This window comes from Bos indicus x Bos taurus, chromosome 26 (genome assembly GCF_003369695.1).
Source record: "Bos indicus x Bos taurus breed Angus x Brahman F1 hybrid chromosome 26, Bos_hybrid_MaternalHap_v2.0, whole genome shotgun sequence".
NCBI lineage: Eukaryota > Metazoa > Chordata > Mammalia > Artiodactyla > Bovidae > Bos > Bos indicus x Bos taurus.
In genome coordinates, this window is record NC_040101.1 from 629555 (window position 1) to 647054 (window position 17500).

The 17500-nt window shown below is 54.2% G+C and overlaps 1 protein-coding gene across 10 annotated transcripts in view; it reads left to right on the forward strand.

Annotated features, from left to right (window-relative positions):
• The first annotated feature begins 5312 nt into the window (after positions 1 to 5312).
• The window catches only part of CFAP46 (cilia and flagella associated protein 46), a 96481-nt gene continuing 84293 nt past the window's right edge, over positions 5313 to 17500 (forward strand). For 5 of the 10 annotated variants that reach the window (XM_027528469.1, XM_027528471.1, XM_027528470.1 and 2 more), the window contains exons 1-9: positions 5316 to 5449; positions 5984 to 6108; positions 6262 to 6393; positions 6851 to 6915; positions 7795 to 7959; positions 8955 to 9078; positions 9509 to 9603; positions 10879 to 10989; positions 13564 to 13663. In XM_027528469.1, the coding sequence (XP_027384270.1) occupies positions 5401 to 5449; positions 5984 to 6108; positions 6262 to 6393; positions 6851 to 6915; positions 7795 to 7959; positions 8955 to 9078; positions 9509 to 9603; positions 10879 to 10989; positions 13564 to 13663 (966 nt within the window). In that variant the 5' untranslated portion in view covers positions 5316 to 5400. Of the gene's footprint in view, positions 5450 to 5983; positions 6109 to 6261; positions 6394 to 6850; positions 6916 to 7794; positions 7960 to 8954; positions 9079 to 9508; positions 9604 to 10878; positions 10990 to 13563; positions 13664 to 17500 lie in introns of all 10 variants that reach the window. The other 5 variants (XR_003508817.1, XM_027528478.1, XM_027528474.1 and 2 more) reach the window with 3 other exon arrangements.

Below are 17500 nucleotides of genomic sequence, written 5' to 3' on the forward strand. Positions count from 1 at the left end.
CCATCCCGCAAAGATAACTTTGCTTTCCAGTCTTCTTAATGTTTAAGGCAGCTATAAACCTGGAAACACAAGTTTTAATATTTAATACTCCAGGACTCTGGAAGTCTCTTACTACACAATGTCTGTGAGACACTTCCTTGGTGGCAATAAATATTTTATAACTACTGTGCACACGGTGCCTGAAGTCTTTATGAATAAACAAAGACTCGTTTGAGAACCATGTGTGAGGACTAATCGCTGGCTAATTTGGCGGGGACTTGAGCCTTCTCCCTTCAAGGTGGCACACCGCTCTGCACCCAAGGAAGAATGGTATTTAGGTTCAAAGTGAAATCCAGAGGGAGCATTCGTCATGCATGGACCTGTGTATCCATATTTATCAAGCACTGGGCTCTACACTTTTCCTAAGAAAGCTGTGTCAGAAAGCATGTCAGATGTCTGCCCCTTCCTCCCACTGCCCTTCAGTTCAGTTCAGTTGCTCGGTCGTGTCTGACTCTTTGCGACCCCATGGGCTGCAGCACTCCAGGCCTCCCTGTCCATCACCAACTCCCAGAGCTTACTGAAACTCATGTCCATTGAGTTGGTGATGCCATCCAACCATCTCATCCCCTGTCATCCCCTTCTCCTCCCACCTTTAATCTTTCCCAGCATCAGGGTCTTTTCAAATGAGTCAGGTCTTCGCATCAGGTGGCCAAAGGATTGGAGCTTGAGCTTCAGCTTCAGCATCAATCCTTCTAATGAATCTTCAGGACTGATCTCCTTTAGGATGGACTGGTTGGATCTCCTTGCAGTCCAAGGGACTCTCAAGAGTCTTCTCCAACACCACAGTTCAAAAGCATAAATTCTTCAGTGCTCAGCTTTCTTTATGGTCCAACTCTCACATGATACACGACTACTGGAAAAACCAAAGCTATGACTAGACAGACCTTTTTTGGCAAAATAATGTCTTTGCTTTTTAATACGCCATCTAGGTTATTCATAAATTTTCTTCCAAGGAGCAAGCGTCTTTTAATTTTGTGGCTGCAGTCACCATCTGCGGAGATTTTGGAGCCCAGAAAAATAAAGTCTGTCACTGTTTCCATTGTTTCCCCATCTATTTGTCATAAAGTGATGGGACCAGATGCTGTGATCTTAGTTTTCTGAATGTTGAGCTTTAAGCCGGCTTATTTACTCTCCTCTTTCACTTTCATCAAGAGGCTCTTTAGTTCTTCTTTACTTTCTGCCATAAGGGTGGTGTCATTTGCATATCTGAGGTTATTGATATTTTTCCTGGCAATCTTGATTCCAGCTTGTGCTTCTTCCAGTCTAGCGTTTCTCGTGATGTACTCTGCATAAAGGTTAAATAAGCAGGGTGACAATATACAGCCTTGACGTACTCCTTTTCCTATTTGGAACCAGTCTGTTGTTCCATGTCCAGTTCTAACTGTTGCTTCTTAACCTGCATACAGATTTCTCAAGAGGGAGGTCAGGTGGTCTGGTATTCCCATCTCTTGAAGAATTTTCCACAATTTATTGTGATCCACACAGTCAAAGGCTTTGGCAGAGTCAATAAAGCAGAAGTAAATGTTTTTCTGGAACTCTCTTGCTTTTTTGATGATCCAACAGATGTTGGCAATTTCATCTCTGGTTCCTCTGCCTTTTCTAAATCCAACTTGAACATCTGGAATTTCATGGTTCATGTACTGTTGAAGCCTGGCAACACCGAAATCAGATTGATGATATCCTTTGCAGCCAAAGATGGAGAAGCTCTATACAGTCAGCAAAAACAAGACCAGGAGCTGACTGTGGCTCAGATCATGAACTCCTTATTGCCAAATTCAGACTTAAGTTGAAGAAAGTAGGGAAAACCACTACCCATTCCAGTCCATTTTAGTTCGCTGATTCCTAATATGTTGACGTTCACTCTTGCCATCTGGTTTGACCACTTCCAATTTGCCTTGATTCATGGACTGAACATTCCAGGCTCCTGTGCAATATTGCTCATTACAGCATCGGACTTTACTTCCATCACCTGTCACATCCACAACTGGGTGTTGGTTTTGCTTTGGCTGCATCCCTTCATTCTTTCTGGGGTTAGTTCTCCACTGATCTCCAGTAGCATATTGGGCACCTACTGACCTGGGGAGTTCCTCTTTCAGTGCCCTATCATTTTGCCTTTTCATACTGTTCATGGGGTTCTCAAGGCAAGAACACTGAAGTGGTTTGCCATTCCCTTCTCCAGTGGACCAGTGGACCGCTGCCCTGGGGTCTGCGTTTGGGCCCTACCCTTCACCCACAGGCATAGCTGAAGCCCTGGTGATGATGTCAGTTGGGCGTCTCAGGAAACACAGGGGCCGCAGTGTCGGCAAGGGGGCAGTCTGCTGCTCCCTCCCGTGAGGGCCCTGCCTGCGCAGCCACCGGCATGAGGACACTGGGCTCCATCACCCAGCCAAGGTCTCCTCCTCATGGCACAAAACGGCTGCTCAAGCCCTGGTCGTCACAGCCACTCCCCCAGCAGCACACCAAAGGAAGGGCCAAAGAAAGGCACTCTCCCTGTGAGCACACTCCCCTGAGGCCACATCACAGTGACCAGAACACTGCTCATCAGGGAGGTGGGCAGCGGGGCCATCCTGTGCCTGCCCAAACCAGGGTTGATTCCTGAGGACGAGGGGAGGAGAGAGAAGACCTCCCTGAAGGCAGGAGGATGAGTGTGGGAGAGCCGCTCTGGTGCCCCTTGGCCACTGTCAAAGGGCCCACGACACTTCCTCCTCCCAGGTGGGCCTGCCGGGCTCCCCTGGCCATGTCCCCAGGGCCCAGCCCCGTGCGGGGCCCCAAGACCCCGCTCCGCTACTGCCTGCCGGCCGTCCCTCCTGCTCACGTTGGCCCAGCACTCACAGCCCCTCACCTGCCCCTTCAGCCTCCCACCCCCTGGGCCCCAGGAGACCTTCTCTAGCCCTGGATGTGATCGCCTGGGCCCTGTGGGAGACTCAAGGGGAGACAGTACCACTTGGGGTTCACAGCCCCCAACCCAGGTCGCACAGGAGCCTCTTTTCAACCCCCCCACCCTCCTCCACACTGCGCACCCCTCCCCAGACCACCTGGTCTCCCTCAGCTTCCCAGGCAAGGCGCCCACTGGCTGACCACTGCTCCTGTCTGCCGCCCTCTCCCTTCTCCTGGCGAAGTATTTTGTTTTACTCAAGGAGCTGTACCCACTTAAACTTTTCTTTCAAAGTCTATCTGTGGCCCAGCTCAAATTAGCTCTGTCCACGGCATGATGCGGGTCCCTGGCCACTCCCTGCCCAGTTGTCCTGGCATCCTTGTTGCCAAGACTTGCCTTTCCCTCTTGAAATGGCCCATCTGGCAAGCGCGTGCGGCTCGGTTCTGAACCGTTCTGTCCTGTCGTCTGTTCGTCTTTCACCAACATGACACTGTTTGAAACACCCGGCTTTAGAGTAAGTCTCCAAATCCAGGAGTGTGCGTCCCCCACCTTTGTTCTTTCCAGGCCCTTTGTGTTTCCATGTAAACTTCAGAATCACTGTCGATTTTCAAAAGGCGCTGCTGGGACTCTGAGATTGTGCCAAGAGGAAAGATCAGGCTGGAAAGAAGGATGGGTCACAGGTCAGTCTTGGTTCACGAGCTCGGGGCTCACGGGGGGCTTCCAGTTTTCCGTGGATCAGTGCTAACGCATCTTTTGTTAAATTTATTCCACGGTAGTTGATGCTGTTTTAAAGGCTGCATTTCTGCCCTTCTCTGTTGGCTGTCAGGATACACAGTTGCTGTCCCGTGGCGCTGATCCTGTAGGTGCAGTGTTTGGTAGATGCCTCAGGATGTTTAACTTCCATGATCACTTTGTGTATGGATAAAAGCCCATCAACCTGAAAAGTGCTCAGTTGTCTTATAAACCTTTAAAAGACCCCTCTCCAGACCCCAAAGGCCCCACAGCACCTCCCCACCCCAGTCTCTCTCTTCCCCATTAGGAGCCGGACTTCAGAACAGAATTATGGATCCAAGTCTTTACTTCTGCTCCTCCCCATACTCACTCCCCCACCCGCCCTCCCCCACCGCCCTATTAGAGACACACCATTCCTGAGCCTCCTCCTGGGTGCTGTTAAAGCCGACAGGACTTCTCAGAGCTGACCTCACCGCTGTCTGGGCCTCATGTGACTGGCTGACCCCTCCCTGCCCCTTCCCCTGGCTCTGGGACCCAGCCTTGCCCGGCATCCTGACCAGCTCTCCAGTCTCCCTTCTGTGTCCCTGAAGCTCTTCCTGCTGCCTGAGGCCCAGGGGTCTCCAGGGCTACCTCCGGACCCCGCTCCCCCTTTGCAATCTCACCCGCACCCCATCCCCTCTGTGCACCTCCCTACAGCCCTGCACCTCCAGCCCTGACCTCTCCTCCCACAAACGTCCGCCCTGATCCACCTGTCCCAGACAGAAGGCCTGCCACCCCCCTGAGTCCTCCAACACCCACCCTTTCCCAGAGCGTCCCAGGGTGACCCCGTGCCCTGTCCGCCTCGTGGGTGTGCGGTGTGTGGGCCCCCGGCCCTCCCCAGCCCCACAGCCATCCACCGCTCTCCGTTCCTGCCCTCACCCTGCGCGGCTGCCGGTGGACGACAATCCTCACCCGCGCCCTCTCTTCAGTCTCCCGCTGGCGCCAGCACCCCAGTTCAAGCTGTAGGAAGGGGAACCCGCCCTCCAGACCTCGGCAGAGGCTACTCCCTTGGCGTCCTCACCCCTCCTCTGTCCAGCACTGTCCACTCTTTCAGACCTCAGCTCAACCGCCCTGAGCTTGGGGCATTCCCCCAACGCCCTTCCAGGGACGGGCCTTCTCCACCAAGGGCCAGGCTCCCCGCTTCCCCTGTGGGGCGGGGCGCACAGATGCTCGGTGAGGTGTCGTGTCCTCCCCCACGCGGGCGGCCTGCCCTCCCGCAGGCCCAGATCAGCCCCGCCGGGGCACACAACTATTTGCAGGGTACGTGAGTGAGCACGCTGAGGAACAGGGCGGCTTTCTGGGGGGCTGGGAGGGGCTCAGGCGACGGCCAGGGCCGGAAGCTGAGGCATCTTGGACCAGCGACACCCAACCGGGACCCCCAGAATCCAGCGCGGACCGGGGGCAGCTGCGGTCTGCAGCCGGGCCAGGTGCGCAGGCAGCGGCGGGGGCGGGGGCAGGGCTGCGGACCCGCCTGCGAGGGTGTGGCCCCCGCTCCGCCCGGCTCCCCCGACCGGCCCGGGCCCGGCCCCTCCCCAGACCCCTTCCCAGGCCCTCTCCGCGGGGCTGGTGGGCGCCGGCGCGGTGCGCCTCGCGACAAGTCTGGTCCCGCCGCCGACCCGTAGTCTGCGTCCATCCCCGTCGCTAGGCAACCTCGAGGCCCCGGCACAGAGAAAACGAACAGACGTCGGGCAGTGGGCACCTCGGACGCCGGCGCCATGGACCTGGTCATAACGCAGGAGCTGGCCCGCGCCGAGAGCCAGCAGGGTGGGCGGGGGAGGTCGAGACCCCCTGACCCCGACCCCCGGGAGGACTCCGGGACCTGCTGGATCCCAGCCCCTGGGGACACCCCGGGACCGAGGGATCCCTGCCCCCGGGGAGGCCCGGGGACTCGCTGAATCCCAGCCCCTGGGGAGACTCCAGGGCCTACCAGGACCCCCTCCCCACCTTGATGACCCCCGCCCTACTGATCCAGTGACCCCTTGAAGCCAGCACTTCGAGGATGTGTCTGACCTGGGCAAACTGAGGCGCCCTTTTAAAGGAAAGCTTTCGTTTTTCCTAACTGTTCCTCAGAATCACTCACCTCGCGCGGCTCCCGAAGCCTGAGCCGCAGGGCTGCCGCGGGGTTCTCGGGGCTGGGCTCGGGGCCCCTTGCCCCTGGGCTCCTCCCGGGAGAGGAGCGCACCAGCGGGGCCCAGCCTGCCCCGAGTCCAGCCCCGGGGCCTCCTGACCGTCCCCACTGCTGCTCTGCGGGGCGGTGGCTGCTTGATGACCGCCTCTTCCTCACTCCTGTCCTGGTAGACGCTGACTCTCTGAGGAGGGCTTACCAGTTGATTAAGTCCGCCAACCTGGGCAAGTCCGAGTTCGACCCCACAGAGAGCTTCAGCCCCGACCTGTTTGTTGTATGTGCGGAGCAGGCCCTGAAGGTGATCAGTCCCAGGGCTCCTAGGGCGGCAGCTTCAGGGGACCCCGATCTCCTAGTTTACACTGGGATTGGGAAGCGGGGTGGGGGGCCCCTGGTGGGTGGTCCAAGGGCTGCTCCATCTCCCAGCCTCTCCCGGGGCTCTGTTCTCACGCAGATGGGGCAGCGGGAGGTGAGTGAAGACTGCATCCAGATGTACTTCAAGGTGAAGGGGCCAGTCACCCAGTTTCTGGGCCGGGCGCACCTGTGCAGGGCCCAGCTGTGTGCCCCCAAGTCCACGGAAAACATGGTGAGAGGCGGTCCTGAGCCCGGCGTGCTGGGTCCTCCTGATTCTCTTCCTTCTAAGTGATGAAGCCTTGGAGTACACGACCTTGAGTCTGCTGGCACCATAGCTCGTTTGCTGTCCTGAGCTGAATACTTTATTGCTGGCGCTGCTGTATTTCCCCTGAGTTCCTTGGATTCTCCTCAGAGTTCCACGTCTCGCCCCGCAGCAGTTCCCCCACCTCCAGGGTGGTTTTGTCGGGAGTTGGGTGACCGGGTTCATCGTCAGTAAAGTGCGATGCTGCATTTCCATCTGTGCTTTTCCCTAAGCCCTGGGGTCTGGCTTGTGTCCTTTTGACCTCTGACCTTTGCGTCCTGGTGCATGGTCATGCCTGCTCACAGAGGGGGTGTGGCGGGAGCAGGGGGTGGGCTTTCCGGGAGGGGGTGGGCCATTCAACCTAACTGCATTCTTTATGTGGTTTTAGGAGGAATTTGAAAATTGTGTGACTCAGTATATGAAGGCAATCAACTTTGCAAAAGGAGAACCAAGGTGGGCACGATGGATCGGCCATTTCTAATTGGAAGGTTTGAGCCAGAATCTGCCAGGTGGCTCTGTCTGTGTAGGTGACGGGGTTCTGTCTTCTTTTGTTCGTGCTTTACTGCAGCTCTGGCCGTGCGCTCACGTCTCCTAACGCTGGAGCTGGGCCACGTGCACCCACGTCTGCCCTGGCTGCATCCTCTTTCCTGTGCCAAGTCTGTGACCTGCAGACGACCTTTGTCTGCTGTCCCTGTGGGAGCCTCACCCTTGGCCAGTCCCTAGGAGTCTCCTTTTCGGTCCTCTCTGGGGGACTGGTACTGGGCCCCCTCCCTGCCCTCCCCCGACAGTCCTGTACTCTCCCTGGCCCAGAGCCTTGCATCTGGAGGGGTGATTCTCCTGAAACTCCGGCACAGTTAATCCGTCATCAAAAAGAAGTATTACTGAAATTGTTAAATGTGCATACAAACTGGTGTTGACACAACGCATGTGAGGAGGACTCACTCAGCCCTAGGAGTCGTGTGTCAGCCCTGGGATTATTTGTCCCTCCTCCCTGCGTCTCACGGCCTCCTCCGTGCTGGGGGTACAGGGCCCAGCCCCACAGACCCTTCCTCGGCAGGATGTCTCGGGGGGCGAGGCCTGACCCCGAGCTGAAGCTCTGAGGACAGTGGGTGTTTCAGGGTGACTGTGCCCTGGAGCCCCGGAGCCCGAGGGGTGGGTGCCCTCGGGAAGGGGTCTGGTCAGTGCTGTGCCCCTCGGTCACGGCAGGGTCTGAGCTGGAGCGGGGAGCACAGCTGCTCCGGGCGGGGCTGCTGCTCTGCTGAGCACGAGCCGGTTCCCTCAGGCAGGCCTGGGCGGCTCTGGGGGCCTCATCGTCCACTCCTGGCCCCGCAGGTACTACTTCCTGGTGTACAACGCATCGGTCCTCTACTGGCAGATGGTGAGGCCGTTTCTCAAGCCTGGCTACCGCCACCACCTGGTCCCCAGCCTGGCCCAGATGGTGAGCGCGCTCAGCCAGACGGAGGAGGAGGACAAGGAGTGGCAGGCAGAGCTGATGCTGTGAGTCCCCCGCCCCCGCCGGCCCCTCTGCTCTCTGGGCTGAATTGGGAACCAGGTTTGGGGCGTCTTGTGTGCAGAAGTTTCTGAACTCTGCGATAGGCACCACGGTGCCCCGAGCAGACAGGCGTTACCACAGGAAGCGCGCTTCTACTCAAAACCCAAAAACTGAAGAAACTGTGAAAGTAGACATTCCAGCAACAGACAGCCCAGCCGGGATGTGCGCCCCGCCTCGGGAGGCTTGCCCCCAGCATGCCAGCCCCGGGACAGATGGCCCTGCGGGGCCACAGCGAGCCGTGTCAGCAGCTGGTCCTGGCCGGGCGGGTGGGCTGAAAGGCCTTGGTGACGCTCTCCTGTATCTGGGGGGCGCTGTGTGCAGCCAGCGACTGCACAGGTGCCGAGAGGGCCCAGAGGGCCGGCCCTGAAGTTGGAACCCAGAGTCTGCAGGTGTTTCTCACCTCTTATGGCAGTTTGGGGAAGCTTTAACAGAAAATTAGTAAAGCCATGTCTTTTCTCTGAAGGCTGTTGTTTGAGGTGCTCGGAATCACAGCTAGACAGGCCCCGGCCCCTTTGTGAGTGGGGGCCAGCACTCTAGGTCTGGGCCGGTCAGGTGAGCCCCAGACCATGCATGGGGTGAGGAGCTGTCCAATTTCTGTGTCTTTCTGAAGTTTGTAAAACATAAAGTTGATAAAAATATGATAACCCAGGTTATGCTAGTGGTAAAGAACCCGTCTGCCAGTGCAGGAGACTTAAGAGACATGGGTTCGATTCCTGGGTCAGGAAGCTTCCCTGGAGGAGGGCATGGCAACCCACTCCAGTGTTCTTGCCTGGAGAATCCCCTGGACAGAGGAGGCTGGCGGGGTTTAGTCCATGGAGTCTCAAAGAGTTGGACACGACTGAAGTGACTTAGCCCGCACGTATGCAGTCTGGTTATTAGACCTCCGAGGCAGAACCCGTGGCTGTCCAGGCCTGACACGCACTGTTCTTGTCTCACCCAGGGAGCTCCTGCAGTGCTACCTGCAGGCCGGGGAAAGCGAGGAGGCCGCCAAGCTCTGCGCCACTGCAGCGCCGTTCATCAAGGCTCACGTGCCGCAGAAATACCGGCAGATGTTTGCCCTGATGGTGAGTCGGGATATTCACATACACAGAAAGAAGTCATTTTGTCTGAAAACAGCCAAGACCGTCCGTTGGGATATAGAAACACACACAGGCGCACAGGCGTAGACAGGACAAGCACATCCTTTCCTTTCCTCGTGACTGAACGTTTCCTTTTTAACCACACTGAGTTTTTTTTTTTAATTAGCAGAAACTTCATAAAATAATTACTGAGACAGGGTACGTAAAGAGTGTTCATCACCTATTCATTTTATGTATAAAATTCAACTGAAATTATATGTGCAAAACTAAGCATAAAGCATATGAAATGAGAAAATACTTGTCAGTTACAAATACCATTTTTAAAGGAGCGATATTTTCAAAATAATAGCTAAGCACAATATCTGGCCTCTTCATAACTGTTTAAATCTTGATATTCTGTTCCATCTTATAACAGGTCCGACATGAGCTAATGGATGAGCTTCAGTTAAAGGAAGAAAGGAGAAGTTCTACCAGCCTGTCTGTCACTTTCCACATTAATATGCTGAAAGCGTAGGTGTTCTGGGGTGGGGACAGATGCTCAGGAGGCTCCGTGCCCCAGGCCGGGGTGTGTGTGCAGTGGCGGCCAGGCTGGAGGGCAGGCCCGACCTTGCCTCCATCTGCTGAGAGGCTCCGGAGAGGCGGCCAGAGTGGGTGTGCTCCTCAGGCAGTGAGGTGGGCGGCTTTTAGGAAGCGGGGACAGCAGTCACGTCAGGTGCCTCTGACAGCCCTGCCGGAGGACGCCTGAGACTTTCCATGAGGCTGACAGAATGATGGGCATCTGTGCGTGAAACCCCGATGGGACGGGAGAGAGTGCAAGGGAGGGACTGTGCCTGGCAGAGGCCTGCTGCTGGGACACGCGGGAAATGGGGCGGTGGAGACTCGGTGTGTGAGTGAGGAGATCCGAGAGTGTGAGTGGGGAGGTCCCAGTGTGTGTGAGTGGGGAGGTCCCGGGTTGTGTGAGTGGGGAGGTCCCAGCGTGTGAGTGGGGACGTCTGGGTGTGTGTGAGTGGGGAGGTCCGGGTGTGTGAGTGGGGAGGTCCGGGTGTGTGAGTGGGGACGTCCGGGTGTGTGTGAGTGGGGAGGTCCGGGTGTGTCAGTGGGGAGGTCCCGGTGTGTGAGTGGGGAGGTCTGGGTGCATGTGAGTGGGGAGGTCCGGGTGTGTGAGTGGGGAGGTCCCGGTGTGCGAGTGAGTGGGGAGGTCCCTGTGTGCGTGTGAGTGGGGAGGTCCCGGTGTGCGTGTGAGTGGGGAGGTCCCGGTGTGCGTGTGAGTGGGGAGGTCCGGGTGCATGTGAGTGGGGAGGTCCCGGTGTGTGTGAGTGGGGAGGTCCCAGTGTGTGAGTGAGTGGGGAGGTCCTGGTGCATGTGAGTGAGTGGGGAGGTCCGGGTCCGTGTGAGTGGGGAGGTCCCGGTGTGTGAGTGGGCAGGACAGCTGTCCAGAGGGAGGCAGCAGCTGGTCTGGGTTGGACCCAGCCGATGGGAAGGACCCCGCCTCCCGGGTGGGCTGTTGGTGTGGGGCTGGATCTGGGTGGGTGGCTTGTGCACGCTTCCTCAGGGCCCGTTCTTAGTGACAGAGGAAGACAGAGGCTGGACTGGGGGTGCGGGTAGAGGAGCTGTGAGAGGTCGCCAGCAGGCTGGCGGAGAGAAAGCAGGGGGTGTTACCTAGGCCTTCTGTTCGTGGAGGACACAAGTTCATAGACTAAATTAGTTTTAGAATAATTTATTTTAAAGAAATATGACAGGATCTTTTTGTTACTTAATATTTGATTAAATTAATCTACATTCTAGAAAACTGGATCAAAATGATTTACCTGAAGATGTCAACAAAATTCTGAAGGACACCTACAGACGTTTAAGTCAGTACAACCACCAGCGCTTTCCTTCAGTCAGAGAGGAAAAGTAAGTGCGTCCTTCCGGTTTCCCATGTGTGTCCAGCATTTGGCAGCTCCAGGAAAACATGAAAGAAAAGCGAAAATAAACCGTAACCGTGACCCCCAGGCAGGCCTCCGCCGTGTGGAGGCTCTGGGCTGCCTCTCTCTGGTCCTTCTGTCCTGAAGTTTGCACTGATTGTGCATGTGTTTGCACAATCTCGTATTGTGCTTTCAAAAGTCCAACTGACTTCCAATCACAAGTGCTTTTCCAGTTATCACACCATCGCACACCTTCTGAAGAGTCGTCCCGCTGGCGGAAGAACAACCCCCCGCCCCTGCCCGGGGTTTCTGTCATCAGTTCTCTGCTCCAGTGCTGGGGGGCTGCTCAGAGCTCTGTCCTGGGCGGAGTTCCCGGAGCTGCTGGCTGAGCGGAAGGCTGAAAGAGAGGTCTGGATGCACCCAGGCTCGAGCTCTAACTCAGAGCAGGTCCAGCTGGGCCCTGGACACGGCCTCCCTGAGGTTTCGGGGGGTGGGAGCTCTGGGGACAGAGCGGACCCAGCGACCAGGATGCCTGCCCCTCCAGGCAGGCCTGCTGCTGCTGACCGAGTGGAACGGCTATTCACGTATCTGCAAACACTTTTTTCCTTCTGTTAATTTTCCAATCATTTTCTCTCCCCAGCTTTTATAGAGTAGTTTGTAAATGCTTTTACTGTAGACTCACAGGATTTGAGCACTCCTGCTCCAGTGCGTTTATCAGCTGTTTCACTTTGTTTTACCTTTTAGGTCTTTTAAGATAACTTTTGATGTCCAGATGGATTTAATTTAAGATAAGAATTGTTTGAGCTGATGTTCACCCCCCACCAGTGCTGGGCCAGACACGTTTAAGGCCCTCAGGGAGTCCCCGAGGTCCCAGCCCAGCAGCCAGCTCGGTGGGCACTGACCCGGGTCCCCCGACCCAGTCCTGACCCTCTGCACCTGCCCTGGACTCTGTGCCCGCCCACCCGCCCCCATGCGTCTGTGGCACCCCTGGTGCCAGTTTATGTGTTGGGGCCGAGAGGACACAGCGTCTTCTGCTGCGGTTCCAGTGTGTTCAGCTCCGTCACAGCTCCCACACCTGGAAGCCGCGTGTTCCCTGCTGGCCCAGGTCCCGGGCTCAGCCACTCGCAGCGGCCGTCTGTGGGGTCAGGCCCTCCCTCAGCCCCAGGCGTCATCGAGGGGCCCTCGCTCTGACCCCTCCCCACCTGGGCATCAGTGTCTGGAACTCTGGGTGGGAAAAAAAAGGTCTATGAGTTTAAAGCCAAAAAAGGCCTAAAAACCAGTCATGGGTACCTTGGCGGGTTCTCTTCTTAGCTGAGTGTGGCGGGGCTTGGGAAGGCCAGAGGGGCTTGGGTCGAGGCCCTGCCAGGGCCCTTGGTGGTCCAGACTGGGTGGGGCTGGGCAGAGGGCCCGCCTGTCCATGCAGGGAAGGGAGGTGCCTTCTCCTGCAAAGGACGAGGGGAGGGGAGGGAGATACAGGATAATATCCTCTGAGCTCAGAAGGGTCTTTGAGACTGAAAGCAAAGACCTAGCTCCATGACACGCAGTTAGGAACTCACTGTGGGGGCTGCACACAGAGGAAGGCCTGTGATGATGACCCAGAGGTGTCCGCAGAGCTCAGAGCTGCCAGAGAGGCACGGGGACTCGGGGGCCAGAGCTACAGTGGCACCTGCCTGCCAGCGGGAGCTGAGGGTTTTCCTCCCCCGGGCCCCCGCGACCACTCAGCTTCTGCATCAGCAAAGGGCGTTCTTACCCTTGCATGTCAGGTGAAGGCGAGGGGTAGTGTTGATGGGCTCCTCTGGCGTGGTCCCGCCCCTCGGGAGTGGGTGGACGCTGGGTCACCATCACTGGAAGAGGGCGGGGCGTGGGCCTGCCCACCTGGGAGGAGCTGCCCAAGGGCAGAGAGTCCTGGCCACCGTCAGGCACCGGTGCTGCCTCAGGAAGAGCAGGGGCGCCAGCTTGTCCCCAGGGGATGCTGCCGTGTCTGGGGACACCGCGCACCAACCACCCCGTGCAGGACAGGTCCCCACCCAGCAGAGAACCACCGCGTCCAGACGTGAGGGGGTTAGGCTGGGAAGCCTGGCCTGTCTCCCCCACCCAGAACACTGCCCTGATTCCGGTAGCTCTTTGTTAAGCCTTAAATTCAGGGGGCTCATTCCCCGGCTTTGTTCTTTTTTGGAGTTGCTTGTGGTCCTCCAGGTTCTCTGCATCTCTGTCCACACGTTAGCACCAGCCTGTTGGTTTCTGCAGAGACCTGTCTGGCCAGTACGACCGCTCTGGTCGCCTGGTCAAGGCGTAGGAGGCGTCCGCCTCGAGGACATGTGCTCCCTTGCTGCTCCCCTGCCCCGGGGCTCACAGCTGCGCCTGCACCTGCCCGGAGACAGCGGAGGTCTCTCCAAATCCTGCCAGGGCCGAGGCGGCTGGGCTTGGGAACCCTCGCCATAGGATTCCTTTTGGCTCCCGTTTTGTTCGTGCCCCCAGAGCGATGGCTGAAGGCTTATTCCAGCCGCAGGCGGGTGTGTTGTTGGCTCCTGTTGACCTAATGCTGTTTCGTTTCTGTTTCCAGAATGATTTTGCTTTTTGAATTAGCCCATCTTTCTCTGATCTTGAAATGCTGGGAGATTGCCTCCGATTGCCTCTCAGACCTGAAGAAGATGGACAGCAAAGTAAGTAGTCACGGCCGGAAGCCCTGCTCCTGCTCACTGTGATCGAGACTTAAAGGACCAAAAGCAGGCACGGAGTTCAGAAGCCCCTCGCCAGGGGGCCCGAGCTGTTCGTTGTTGCTGAATTCCCTGCTAGTCTTTTTAAGTGCATTTCACGTGGTTGAAATGATGTGGGTTTTGCACCAGTAGGTCATTAGTGATGACTGGATCAGTGCGTTAAAGAGAACATAACCGTTGTGCACACGTGTGGACCCAGTACTGGAGCACCTGCCCACATCAAGCAAATACCAACGAACCTGAGAGCAGAAACAGACGCAACAGCAGTAGGGTCTGTAATAACCCGCTTCCAGCGTGGATAGATCACTCAGACAGAAGATCAATATGGGTATATTGCGATTGAGCAAAATGAGCCTAATCGACACCTCAGAAGGAGGAAAAGGCATGTTCTTCAGGACAGATCATGTTAGATCACAAAACAAGTCTTAACAAATTTAAGATGACGGAAATCATGTTAAGTATCTTTTTGGACTGAAATGGTGTGAAACTAGAAATCAGCAACAGGAGCTAAGCTAGAATTTCACAGAAATGTGGAAATCAAATAGCATACTCCTGAACAACCAATGGGTCAAAAAAGAAATCAAAAGGGAAAAAAGATTTTGAAACATAGGACAGTGGAAACACAACACACCAATACCTGTAGGCTACAGCAAGAGCAGTCCTCAGAGGGGCGCTGGCAGCCAAAACACCTGTGATAAGGAAAAAGGAAGATTTAACATAAACCACCATATTTATGCCTCAGTTCAGTTCAGTTCAATGGCTCAGTTGTGTCAGACCCTTTGTGACCCCATGGACTGCAGCACATCAGGCTTCCCCATCCATCACGAACTCCTGGAGCTTGCTCAATATCATGTCTGTCGAGTTGGTGATGCCATCCAACCATCTCATCCTCTGTCATCCCCTTCTCCTCCTGCCTTCGATTTATGCCTCAAGAAACGGAAAAACAGACAAACAAAAAAATAAACAGAACAAAGCCCGATGTCAGTGGAAGGAAGGAAATAATGAAGATCAGAGCAAAAACAAATGAAAGAGAGACCAGAAAACCAATAGAAAAGATCAGTGAAACTAACAGTTGGTTTTTTGAAAAAATAAACAAAACTGACAAACATTAGCTAGACGAAAAATAGAAGATCAAAATCAGAAACGAAAGAGGGGCCTTACAACTGATAACACAGAAATAAAGAGGGTCTTAAGAGACCAGTATGACTTACATGCCAGGAAGACGGGTAACCTATACGAAACTGATAAGTTCCTGGAAACATACAACCTACCAAGACTGACTTGTGGGGAAACAGAAAGTCTGAATAGACCAATGAGTGAGAAGGTTGTATTAGTGATCAAACAGTCTCTGAAGAAAGAAACACCCCATGACCCAACAACCCCACTTCTGGGCATGTGCCCAGAGAAAATGCAGCTTAAAAAGACACATGTGTCCCAGTGTTCACTGCAGCATGATTTACAATAGCCAGGACACAAAAGCAACCTGAATGTCAACAGAGAAATGGATAAAGAAGATGTGGAGTACATATATACAATGGAATATTCAGTTCAGTTCAGTCGCTCAGTCATGTCTGACTCTTTGTGACCCCATGAACCTCAGCATGCCAGGCCACCCTGTTCATCACCAACTCCTGGAGTCCACCAAATCCATGTCCATTGAGTCAGTGATGCCATCCAACCGTCTCATCCTCTGTCATACCCTTCTCCTCCTGCCTTCAATCTTCCCCAGCATCAGGGTCTTTTCAAATGAGTCAGCTCTTCGCATCAGGTAGACAAAGGATTGGAGTTTCAGCTTCAGCATCAGTCCTTCCAATGAATATTCAGGACTGATCTCCTTTAGGATGGACTGGTTGGATCTCCTTGCAGTCCAAGGGACTCTCAAGAGTCTTGTCCAACACTACAGTTCAAAAGCATCAATTCTTTGGTGCTCAGCTTTCTTGATAGTCCAACTCTCACAATGGAATATTACTCGGCCATAAAAAAGAATGAAATTGGGTCGTTTTTAGAGATATGGATGGACCAAGAGACAGTCATATGGAGTAAAATAAGTCAGAAAGAGAAAAATAAATATATTAGTGCATATATCGGAGAAGGCAATGGCACCCCACTCCAGTACTCTTGCCTGGAAACTCCCATGGACAGAGAAGCCTGGTAGACTGCAGTCCATGGGGTTGCTGAGTCAGACACGGGACACGACTGAGCGACTTTACTTTTGCTTTTCACTTTCCTGCATTGAAGGAAATGGCAACCCACTCCAGTGTTCTTGCCTGGAGAATCCCAGGGATGGGGGAGCCTGGTGGGCTGCCGTCTATGGGGTCGCACAGAGCCAGACATGACTGAAGCGACTTAGCAGCAGCAGCAGCAGTGCATATATGTGGAATCTGGGAAAATGGTATATTAAACTTATTTGGGAAACAGAAATAGAAGCATAGACATAGAGAACAAACATGTGGATCCCAAGGGGGACAGGTGGTGTGGGATGAATTGGGAGACTGCAATTGATGTACATACACGCTTGATATTATTGTAAAATAGGTAACGAATGAGAATCTGCGGTTCAGCACAGGGAACTCGGTGCTCTGTGAGGAAGTCCAACAGAGAGAAGATGCGTACACACAGCTGATTCACTTTGCTGTGCAGTAGAAACTAACCCGACAGTGTGAAGCAACTGTACCCCAATAAAAATCAAGAAAAAAAAAAGAAATACACACTCAGGATGAGATGACTTCACTGGTGAATTCTACCAAACATTTAAAGAAGAATTAATGCTGATCCTTCAAAAATTCTTCCAAAAAGTTGAAGAAAAAGGAATACTCCAACTCGGTTTACAAAGCAAGCATTACCTTGATACCAAACCAGACAAAGTAACTACAAGAAAATAAAATACAGGAAGGAAATACAGAAAAGAAAACAATCCAAAAAAACACAGATGCAAAAATCCTCAACAAAATGCCAGCAAACTGAATTCAGCCTCATATCGTGAAGATCAAACTCCATGATCAGTGGGATTTATCCTGAAGTCACAAGGTGGTTTAACATAGTCAGATCAATAAATGTGATCAGATCAGATCAGTCGCTCAGTCGTGTCCGACTCTTTGCAACCCCATGAATCGCAGCACACCAGGCCTCCCTGTCCATCACCAACTCCCGGAGTTCACTCAGACTCACGTCCATCGAGTCAGTGATGCCATCCAGCCATCTCATCCTCTGTCGTCCCCTTCTCCTCTTGCCCCCAATCCCTCCCAGCATCAGAGTCTTTTCCAATGAGTCAACTCTTCGCATGAGGTGGCCAAAGTACTGGAGTTTCAGCTTTAGCATCATTCCTTCCAAAGAAATCCCAGGGCTGATCTCCTTCAGAATGGACTGGTTGGATCTCCTTGCAGTCCAAGGGACTCTCAAGAGTCTTCTCCAACACCACAGTTCAAAAGCATCAATTCTTCAGCACTCAGCCTTCTTCACAGTCCAACTCTCACATCCATACATGACCACAGGAAAAACCATAGCCTTGACTAGACAAACCTTTGTTGGCAAAGTAATGTCTCTGCTTTTGAATATGTTGTCTAGGTTGGTCATAACTTTCCTTCCAAGGAGTAAGCGTCTTTTAATTTCATGGCTGCAGTCACCATCTGCAGTGATTTTGGAGCCCATAAAAATAAAGTCTGACACTGTTTCCACTGTTTCCCCATCTATTTCCCATGAAATGATGGGACCCGATGCCATGATCTTCGTTTTCTGAATGTTGAGCTTTAAGCCAACTTTTTCACTCTCCACTTTCACTTTCAT